The 11,630-nt window shown below is 37.9% G+C and overlaps 1 protein-coding gene across 1 annotated transcript; it reads left to right on the forward strand.

Moving 5' to 3' along the window:
• The first annotated feature begins 8,533 nt into the window (after positions 1 to 8,533).
• On the forward strand, positions 8,534 to 9,549 carry LOC122666985 (ethylene-responsive transcription factor TINY-like). The gene has a single exon (XM_043863125.1). The coding sequence runs from the start codon at positions 8,547 to 8,549 to the stop codon at positions 9,258 to 9,260; it is 714 nt and encodes a 237-aa protein (XP_043719060.1). The 5' UTR covers positions 8,534 to 8,546; the 3' UTR covers positions 9,261 to 9,549.
• The last annotated feature ends 2,081 nt before the right edge of the window (positions 9,550 to 11,630 follow it).

Genomic DNA, 11,630 nt, shown 5'->3' on the forward strand with positions numbered 1-11,630 from the left:
AATAGTACCACTGAACATGAGTAGGACTCTTAAATAGTTTATGCTAAATTATTTATTCGGTGAATTTGGTTATCCTTTACATGGTTCTCTTATACTGTGGTGTGACAAAATTGGCGCCACTTATCTCTCTACGAATCTCATCTTCCACACTCGAATCAAACATGTGGAAATCGACTTTCATTTTGTTCGTGATTATGTGGCCAAGAAGTAGTTGCACGTTCAATTCATCTCCACCCATGATCATCTCGTCAACACATTTACGAAAGCCCTTGGCACTGTCCGTTTTTAATTTTTGAGAGACAAGCTGAAGAAAAACTATGATACTAGTTTACTTCATTATGACAACAAAAGTGGATTGGGTTTTGTTTTTCAGAATCATCAAGGTTTTCCAGTTTGGGCGGTTTCAGTTCAATTGTTTTTTCTAATATCATGGCGGGGGGAGGCGTTGGCTATCCACTCGGCTTTACTGGAAGGCTTATCTATTGGTTATACTGCTCTCATGGTGGAATCTGATCATATGAGTATCGTTAATTATCTACAGCATGGTGGTGGATCGATGGTGTTGGAGGTTAAACCTATTTTGGAAGATATTCTTTATATTTCTTTCTCTTTTTTATCTTGTTCTTTTGCTTATATTCCAAGGGAGATAAATAGCTTTGTTGATTCCTTGGCTAGAGCGCTCTGTCGGTTACGTGTACGACAGTCTAACCTAATTCCAATCCATGGATTGTTGAATTTGTCACTTCTCCATCTGGGTGTACTACACGTTAGATAAATAACATTTGCTCTATCTACCAAAAAAAACACTCATGCAACAGAACCACAATCCCTTCAGTCCGAAAATAGGGAACATGCCCAATAGCCCATAGTCTCTCTCAAGTCTCATCCATTAAAAATAAATTTAAAACAACTTTGTTTTCCTAAAATGTTTAGCTTAAATATAAACATTATCAGTGCCCGTGGTTGGGCCTGAGCTTTGTATGTGTTAAACTTTGAACAGAGCCAAGTTGAGGCCCATCCTAATATAGTTCAAATTCAGGTTTTTTGACGGTGAGCCCATGAAGCCAGTACAAATTATATTCATTCTTCAAAGCTCAGTAAAATTCCAGTCCAACAACTAGGGGTGTAAGTTTGACCCTGTGGAACCGAGCCCGTCTTGAGCTCTGATAGGGTCTAGGTTGGGTTTTTCAGCCAGCAGGGTGGGCTTGGGTTGGAATTTTCAGGCCCGTGGCCGGAGCTTCGGGCTGAGCTCAGATAACTCTATATTAATTAGGGTAAGAGACCGTTGTTTGGTTGTGTAGCCCCTGTATTAGTATGAGGCCAATGAGAGTGCGTGTAGGGGCATCTGTCTAGATGGGATTTTCGATTTCATTGGGGACTGAACGGTCATGTCGCATGCTCATGTGTTTGGGCATAGGAACCACACGACCAAGCAACTTTCTTTTTTCCTATTAATTATTACTTGGTTCCTGTTTCAACTCCTCCGGACCCCAGTCCTATTCCAATGGCTATCCTTCGCTCTCGACAGCTACGTCGACAGGGCCAATGAATTACTCAAGTTTTGGTACAATTGGCTAACCTTCCTCTGGAGGAGGCTTCATGGGTTGATAGTGCCGTGTTACTCAGACAATTTCCCTCTTTGAACCTTAAGGACAAGGTTGTTCTTGAAGGGGATGGTAATGATATGGTAACCCAGGAACATGTAGCACCTGATATGGACACATCTCCAGGACATGTAGCATTGGAGGATGATTCTCAAATAGCAGCTGAAGAAGATTTCACAACGGTTACACAACCCACGATTATGCCAGCAAGGAGGAGCAACAGACAATGGAAACAATCTGTCCTTTTACGAGATCATGTACTCGGTTAGGATTATGATTTGATTCCTTTTAACAGAATCTGTTACGCTCTTGTTGTTATCATGTATAAAGGAAATGAAATGAATGGAAAAGGCAAGAAATATTCAGTCATCTCTTCTCTCTTTTTTCTTCTAGGAGGAAGCCCCCTTGAAAGGGCACTCTCTCCTCTCTAAACCTAACAAGTGTGATGGTGGGTTGAAGTGGATTTTGATCCTCTCCAATTCTCTAAAGTGTGTTGTGCAGCAGTTGGCAGTTCGGGGTGGAGATGTCGACATGTGGCAGCTCAGACATCCAATGGTCCAAGCTCATTGAATTTTGGTTTTTTTTTTTCCTTCTCCGAGATGCCACATGTCAACATCTCCACCCTGAACTGCCGCGCTGCACACTTTTAGGGAATTGGAGAGGATTATTTTTTGGCACATGTTTTTGCAAATAGTGATTTAGACACAAAATCCCTCGAATCTTTGCAAAGTCCGGTTGATTTGGTAGGAGGTTGTGAAAGGGTGGGGTGGAAGAAAGGGTAAGCCACATAGGCTGACATGAAAAATTATGCTGTCTACCGAAATATCCACCCTAATTAAACAAACGTTGTAACAAGCCATTGGGGTGGGAGAGTTCGTATAGCAATCCCACCCCCAACAAAACTCCATCAACCAAATGGGGTCTAAGAGTGGGTGTAGATGTCTATGGTGAAGGAATTCGTCCTTCCCTTTAGGAGTAGAAAATTTCGGTCCAAATTTTTATTTTCCTTCAAAGATGAGAAGAGATCTGCATGGTATTCTTTGGGTATTATCCTATGAGCTACCCATTATGAGGGTTCTTGGCTTTAGCCACAGCCTATTACTATTATTGTAGTAGTTGTATTTTATGATTGAGAAGGGATTTTTATCGTCTCAAGTCTGGTGCACCGCCTAGTGCACCCACGTGGTGCACCTATAAGTGCTTTTGATTTTAATCCTCCCAAGTGTATAGATGCACCGTCCAATAAACCACGTGGGTGCAACGGGCGGTGCATCGGACTTGAGTGGATATAGATCCAAGGAACTGCACAATACCCTGTTTGTTTAAATAGGACTTAAGTGGGGTGGGAAAATGCTGATGTGGCACTTCAAAATCCCATCCCAACCTTGTTTGGTTAATTTTTTGTGGTGAACTTACAAAGGCTAAGGAGACATCATTAATTGCTTTATCTACTGATGTGGCATTTTAAAATCCCACCGCTTTGCTATCAAAAGTCTCACCAATTTGGTAGGACTTTGGCTACTATTCATGGAAAAAGTAACTTTACCTCAACTTTACCACAACATTTCTACCCTAACAAAACTCCAATTACAAGAACCACACAAATAACCGGGTTCTTCGCTCTCTCTTTCATTAAAAAATTTTTATTTGATGGTTTGAAATCCTCTCCTTCCATTCGTTCCAAATTATTACACACGACCGTTGGAGGAAACCCTCACCCTTTTATGATTTTATTGTATTGATCTTGTGCTTAATTTTTTTTTTCTCGCTACAATGTATTCTTCATTGCTATCAATAAAAGAAAAAAAAATGACATGCTAAGAAACTCATAGTGAAGCTACCACTATTGATGAAGATAGAGTTCGATCATGGATTTAGAGTTCGGAGATTGGCCTTAAATTGGTTGACTTGGTTACAACTTGGGTAGGAATGGTCCCGGTTCAAGTGATTTATCGACAACTCACATCAGAAAGGGGCTAGACAATACCAAATCAACTAGGTTGATATGACCAATCCGATCTTGATCCTTAAATCTATGGATTCCATCCATGGTTCGAGATATTGGAATCAACATCTGTATCAGCCATTGCCAATTCGGCCAAAAAAAAGGGTCTTTAATGACCTAAAATCGGCAAAATGTCCTTAGATCAGTCAAAGCTGATTCTAATCTATGACTGATTAATCAGCCATGGTTCCATAAACCTATCAATTACGAGGACTAGTGAACTATGAACTTTTACATCCATACAATGGAGCATCTCCTAATATGAAGTTATGCATCTTATTGGAATTCTTCTTTAACAACAACATTACAATAAATAAGATTAACGATATATCTATCATTTTAAAAGAAGGATTAAGTTTCCCTCCAGCACCTGGTGAAGGGATTCCCACCATCTTAGGGTTCACAAACCCCCCCTTAGGTTTTAGTATATTCCTCAAAATACCCTCTGATACCTCTTGCGCGCATCTGAAGTTGTCTCGTTGGATGAATTCTCATTCATCATAGTTGAAGAAAAATTCGGTCCTTAAAAGGATGATACACGGCAAACTTGAGAGTTGGGTGTACCAATTATTTATGAGAAGTTTTATTTTTATTGTGTCATATTACCATGTCAAGGGTAGGGTATTTCAATCATATTGTGAAAAGACTAATAGACCCCACAATAAAGTATAAATTATTGTTATATTGATATGATCTTGATACGATTAGTGAAGTTTCATCTCAATATATTTTTTCTTACAAAATAAGTGTCAAGAATGCTTAGTTATAAATTTCGTTTTAATGGTCATTTCAATTTGCTTCTTAATTTAATCAACAAAAATAGGTTTGAGTTGAATAAGTTATTATGAAAGCAATTTTAACAGCATCGCATATTTGTATTCGTGTGCTAAATTTCAAAATAATTTAATTATTTTAAAGAGCCAATTCTCTATGAAACTGTTTGAACATCAACCACAATATAGAAAATAATGGGAAATTAAAATCCATATATGATGGGCCATTTGGTTAAAACTGGTCACTAAATTCGTAGAATTTTCGTGTATTTAATGATCAAAATTCCAAATCCTCTTATCCATAAGACAAAAAATAGTGGCCATACGGAAAAAGGATTCCTTTCCTACTTCCTACAATAGGCATGAAGAAATCCTGTTTTTTTCAATTATAATGGCAATAATACACTATGTTACGGGAGAGGGTTCTCCATGCTGCCAGGGTGAGAAGCAATCTACATGCCACATCAATGGATGTCTCGGAAAATGTCTCATTTGTATAGGGCCTACATTTTTAATGCAAGTGAATGCAAATACTAATAAAAAAATTATGTGTAAGGATAATTAAACACCAGCAGTGTGCTAATCTTTTTTTTCCTTATAATATATAGTTACTTTATTGGAAATCGTGGATCCTTTCAAATGGGCCACAAAATGGATATATTGAAGCTTAGTTTGCTATTGGCATTTTAGTTTGGCCTAACTAGTACTAACAATCTTGACTAAAAAGATTCTAATTTGTTTTAGCCAAAATAATCAAAGACAACCACGGTGTTAAAATCAAAATTTCATTAAACCAAGAGTTTTACTTTTGTTATTAAATGATGGGGAAGCAGTTTTCTGTCTGAGAGTGGCCTATGCTAGCACTCCCATCTGTCTATAACTCTCCTCCTCAAAATAAGAGGTAGAGATGTCTTTTCATATGGGGAGGAGAGAGATAGACTCATGGGAGTGCTGACGTAGGCCACACTCTCGGACAAAGTTCTTTTTTCCTAAATGATATATTTTGAAACTTTTAATTGAAACGAAACGAAACGAAATTTACAACTAAGTGAGAAATTTTTACTACTCAAAGAAACAAAAAAAGTGTGAGGAAATTTAAAATCCACCCACCAACTTAGGATTTCATATACCCAAGAAATTTTTTCCATGGTTATTACAGTATCCACTATGTTGTTGCACCCAAACAACTGGTAGGAAATTAATTTGAGTTTAATGTTGCAATTCCTAACCTCAATTACCTGCAAACCAAACATATCCAATGTAGTGGATGTAAGGACACCAATGAGAGATGAATTTTCCTTTTTTTTTTTTTTTTTTTTTTTTTTTCGTTTGAAGGGGAATTTGTCCTCTTCTTTACGGAATATAAGTGAAAGTACTCCTAATAAATCTGCTTCTTTCAGTTTAGCTACACAACCTATGCATGCCAGAAAGAAGTCCCCTTCAAACCTATTGATCAGATTTTGATTTGAAGTTAAATATGGTAGTTGAAGAGGAGAAAGAATAAAAAGAAATAAAATCTCACTTCAATTGTGTAACACCAAATCCTCATACCACATTGAGATGGGTATTTCCACTTTGTTTTTGTCTTTACTGTGAAATGAAAATCTCTATTTATAGCTATTTAATTCCAATACTAGTTCTTCACGCTTCAACTAAAAGGTTTGGTCCAGATCTTTTTCTACATTAATATGGAACTTAATGGGCTTTTTCATTCCTTTTGGGTTTGCTTGAGCCCAAGTAAATATGTCAACATCTAGTCCAGCCCAATTTTGCACTTCTCTCTATTCCCTACATTAATCTCTTATTAAACATGATTAAACCTTTATTTATTTTCTTTTTATTTTTACACTGCCTTTCAATGATGAATTAATGATATGATTAGATAGTTAGTGACATCTCTAACCACTAACAACGATGATGATGACACGTTTTATAAATTCGACATAAACACCATTAGTTGGGAAACCTTAATTCTTAACTTCTTGGATTTGGACATGACCTAATTAAACCAAACCTAAGTTTCTAATCTCCATACAACTAATGCTCATTTGGGTTTTGGGTTCGTTTTATTGGCCATGGATGAGTGGGCGAGCCTTGGCGTAACGGTTAAGTTGTACTATTGCAGTAGTGGGAGCCTCATGCACTGGGTTGCTCTATTTTTTTTATACTTTTATTAGGCATGAATGATTTAAGTGAAACATGATTTAGGTAGTCAAGGTGTGTCTATTTATACAAGGAATTGAAAGTTAGTTGGGCTAAAACCAATTCTGATAATTAATGTGGGCTTTTCATCAAATAATAAGTGAATCTTGGGGACCCATGATGTAAGAACTAAAAGAGGTACAATTCTGTATTTTCTAGGAATTGTGACAATTAAACACACCTTGGTCTCCAAAGAGGTACAATTCTGGTAATGTGTAAGCCCTCCTTCTTTGTAAGTTTTGATTGTTAAATGATGAAGGAGGGGAGGGGGGGTGCGGATATTATTATCCATTACAATGTGGATCTTTAATGGCAGCTGTACAGCCTGAACTTAGTACCTTAATGGATCCAGATATGTCTATATATATCAGCATCATCAACAGATGATGATAATTTGTACAATGCAGGTGTCCTAGTAGTACAATGATATGATCCCCATATCTTTAGGTATCAAACTGAGTAGGGACTTTAATAATATGAAGTAATAGCTTAAGGGGACCCTCAAATTGCTCTCTTTGACATTAACATTCTTGTTTAACTTCTCTTCTCCTCCTTTAGCCACTGTAAGGGTTCATACATTTTCACTGAACACCACTGTTTATAACTGTATATTGGGACCTAACCCTTCAATCCTTTTCTCTCTCTCTCTCTTTTTGTGATAATTGAGAGAGCACAAGACAAATATTGGGACTTGGGACCAATGCAACTATTAATCAGTCTCTTAACTGGACCATTATTTATTAAAACCCCAATGTGGGGAATAAGGGACCCCAAGTGAATAGATGTGAGGTCATTTAATTTCTTTTGAAATAATGACTTCATTATCAAAATTTAGGAAGAAAATTTCTCATTCTCCTTCTTTGTTACTAAACTATTGTGAAGGGAATTAAAAAATAAAAAAAATCTAGTGCATACGTGCATATAAAGAATTATGGAATTTATTATAAGAAAATGGCCCACTGATAAAAATCTCTTAGCTGTTTTCTTGTTCAAGTAGGTGAGATTTGTTACAGGACAAAAACTTATACAAACTTCATGTGAGAAACTTGAATCCAAAAAAAAAAAAAAAAACTAATTTAATACCTCAAAACATATAGAAAAGGGAAATCCAAAATGAGTTGCAGTTAAAATTCAGGTTACAGTATTTCAGCAATGAATGATAAAGAGTGGCAAGAAACCAAAGTGAGAGGCTGAGAGTTGAGGAGTGTTTTTTAAAAAAAAAATGGTGAATGAAGACAAGAGGGCTGAAGTGGTAAGAGTGTATAGAATGAGACTATTACGAGAGTAACACATCAACCCTAATGAACAAATGAGGAATGAATAGGAAAGTTTGGGTGAAACTGGCAACACTGTCTATCTTCAACGATGGGTTTGCGTGGTACAAGATAGGAGGGACCCCTCCTGTATACCATAGCTCTCGCAGGGTAACCCATCAGTGCGCTGGGTCCCCTTCCTTCTCTCTCCCTTTCTCTCTGTGTTGTGTCCATGATAAATGATGGGAAAGGGCAAGGTCGGTTGAGGGTCGCTTTGAAGGTGCACGTCTCCCCTTCCAATTCTCCTTCTCCTGCTGCTGCTGCTGCTGCTCCACTTTTAAAACCCTCTCAATCTCTACTCACTTTCTCATTCTCTTTCTCTTCAAATCTTCTTCCATGTTGATCTCTGCTCTCACCCTTTACAAACATTTATATGGTTAGCTCTCATTGGTGTCTTGACTCTCTTCTATTGTTCTCCTCCTCTTCCCCTTACCCTTCCACCTCTCTGCTTCTGTGTGTCTGTTCTGCTTTCAAAGTCAAAGCAAAAACCCAAAAACCCAGTTAGTTCTACAATACGAAAAAGAGTTGAGAAGAAGTTTCGATAGTGAAAAAGTACTCTGAGAGAGAGACTTATCGGTTGGTGGGTTTTAACTTTTAACCAGTTTCAGAGGAATTCTTAGGGGAAGAGGCATTAAGGACAAGTTTGGCAATGGCAGAACCTCTGAACTCAGAGGCAGAAAGCAGTGGCCACTCTTTCTCATCATCTTCATCTTCTCCCTCTTCTCCTGGTTCATCTGTGTCTCTTCTCAAGCCTGTCTTAGACCCATCAACGAAACTGACCAAATTAGAAGACACAGAAGAGAAGAAGAAAACCAAGAGGATAAGAGATAGCAGCAAATACCCTGTTTACAGAGGAGTACGAATGCGTAATTGGGGCAAATGGGTCTCTGAAATTAGAGAGCCCCGGAAGAAATCGAGAATCTGGCTCGGCACATTCCCAACCCCTGAAATGGCTGCAAGAGCCCACGATGTAGCCGCCTTGAGCATCAAAGGTAATTCAGCGATTCTCAATTTCCCTGAACTCGCCGGGTCATTACCACGACCAGCGACTCTTTCTCCTCGTGACATTCAAGCTGCAGCAGCTAAAGCAGCTGCCATGGACAAATTTGATGCTTCAATTTCATCTTCTTCGTCGTCTTCATCATTGTCGTCATCGTTAGGGTCGACATCAGATGAATTGAGCGAGATTGTGGAGTTACCCCGACTAGGAGACGATTTCGAATTCATTGACTCAGTTGATGGGTGGCCTTATCCACCGTCTCTTTGGTTGCCTAGCCCTGACGATTGTGTTTATTTTCCCGATCAGATTCCGGTGCCGGAGAGTGTAACAAGTGGCTTTGAAGCTTTACTCTGGGATTACTAGTTGTTGGAAAATTGAATGGTGGGTTCTTCTTCTTCTTACTTGCCCTAATCTTTTAGTCCTCTTAATTTTTCTTTGAAGGGCTAAAAACTGTGTTTCTGTCCCTCTTCACTGAAATCGAAGTGTACAGTTTTAATAAAGAAAGAGGAACAGATGCTGCTGTCCAGTCAAGTTGGTTTTAGTTCTCTACTCTCTATAAAAGAGAGAAATTGTAGATTGTGTGCGTGTGATATTTTCTTGAGTCAAGCTTTCAAATTTCCAATAATAAAACACTTTTTAAAAGCTTCTCTCTATTCATAGAAGTTTCACTGTTACAGGAGTTCATACGGTTTCTTGTCTGAACTCCCTTTGAAGTTTCAGTAGTTCATACGGTTTCTTTCTTCTGGGATTGGATTTGGAGTAAATGGGTACCGATTATCGAGATGATTCATCAATTTCTGAAAGTGTATTTTAGTAGATTTTTTCTGCACGAGTTTCAACTTTCAATTTCAAAAGCTTCAAAAGTCTCCGAATTCCACGAGAAAAGATTTAGAAAGAAAATGCCACCCGGTAAGGTGTGAAATGATTGTCTTACCCTATGTAAAATGTAATTTGGATTCTCTACTGTCAAGTTGTCCGTCCTACACCATGCTGCACAGACGTGTGAAATGACTATCTTACTCCTGTCCAAGCGTTTTGCCTGAGTAAAGGTAAGATGGTTATTTTTTATCTTGCAAGATGGGACAGCTCGACAGTAGATGATCTAGATATATGTAAAATGATTTCTGAATCCTTTGAATTAATGATGCGGCGGTCATTTTGCGCATCCGTGTTCTTTCTCCAAAATTAAACCAATGTTCTCGTTCAAATATGAAAGAGGGCCTCTTTGTGCATTAAATGTGGACAGCGAGCACAAGGACAGCCGTTGTGGTGACCCTGTGGGAAGTGGGGAGTAGGGACGCATGACTGCACGGTTCAAGCCTACAGGATATGGTCTTGGCCAACAGTATCTCTGGTCTTTATATGGATTCCTGACCTATATGATAAAAGTGCATCAGTCTATATTAAGGGTAAAATAGCATTTGATACAAGGAAAATTATCTCCTGTAATTCTTTGTCCGGTTCATTTCCCCAAGTCCCTCTAATAGGGGTGAATCCATCCGGGTAGGGGTAGAGTGGTCATTTTCATCTTCCTATGAGAGAAATTGCAAGAAATGAACGGACAAAGAATTGTAGGGGATAAAGATTTTTTGATACAATCCATATCAGTTGATCCATATTGGCATGGCCTGTGTCCAGACACATGGGTTGAAATGATCACCCTGCCCCCATGAAATGTGAAATAATTGCCTAGTTTGCTGCTTTTGTGTGCATTCCTATTAGTCCTTTGTGTGTGTAGGGGCCATGCTCCTTCACATGAAACACTTGTCCAATAGATAAATAGAAGCTTATCTGGGATTGTGGTCACTGTGTCTAGCCAGAAGATGAGATAAAATGACCGCTTTGCCCCCATAAAGGAGAAAATCTCGTCCCTGTTGATGTTTCTGTACGCATTTTCAGCATGGGACCACACTCCCAACAAAGAACATGTTCCCAAATACGTCACTGCTCCGTGACGAGAACCACTTCTTATATGACATGGAGTTTCCACAGCTCAAAGAAACTTGCTAAACCTTGCAGAATGGATGAGTACCAAAAAATGGAAAGGAAACAAAATTGGTAGAATGAAGGTTTGGGAATTAGTGGAAACTTAAATTTTTCAAAGATGGTGAAAGTATGAAAGTGATGGTTTACCCTTAATATGTTAATAGCATCTAAGGAAAGCCTTTCCTTTTCCATACTATGGGCTTTCTAATAATCAATTAGGGTTTGTGATGCCTTTTTATTCACAATTTAGGGTTTGATTGATTCGAAAGGAGTAAACAATATTTTATGACAAATTTAAAAGGGAAAACACATGACTAATTTAAATCATGTCCTCTCTATCCAATTAATTTTAGCTGAATAGATGTTTTGTGATATTTGAAAAAATAATATACTTTTGTGATAATAATAATTTATATTTTTTTAATCTTTTATTAATTAGGGTCAATTTTTATACAAAATTATGTATGAAACACGCTCAACACTTCAGTCATTGGATATGCAATGAGAATTTCTTACAAAAAAAAAAGGATATGCAATGAGAATCAAACATTTCTATGCAGTGGTTGAATTGTTGATTGTGTTCATACTCAAGCGGTTGTAAAACCTTTTCACCTTATCTAATTCAGGAAAGGGAATTTTAGGAAGAAGACTAATTCTCTCTCTTTCATTTCATTCTTGGGGATCTCTCAAGACTGCACTTAAATTAATAGAATTCACTTGTTCCTAAATTTTTTTAAAAAAAATTTA

This window comes from Telopea speciosissima, chromosome 7 (genome assembly GCF_018873765.1).
Source record: "Telopea speciosissima isolate NSW1024214 ecotype Mountain lineage chromosome 7, Tspe_v1, whole genome shotgun sequence".
NCBI classification, from domain to species: domain Eukaryota; kingdom Viridiplantae; phylum Streptophyta; class Magnoliopsida; order Proteales; family Proteaceae; genus Telopea; species Telopea speciosissima.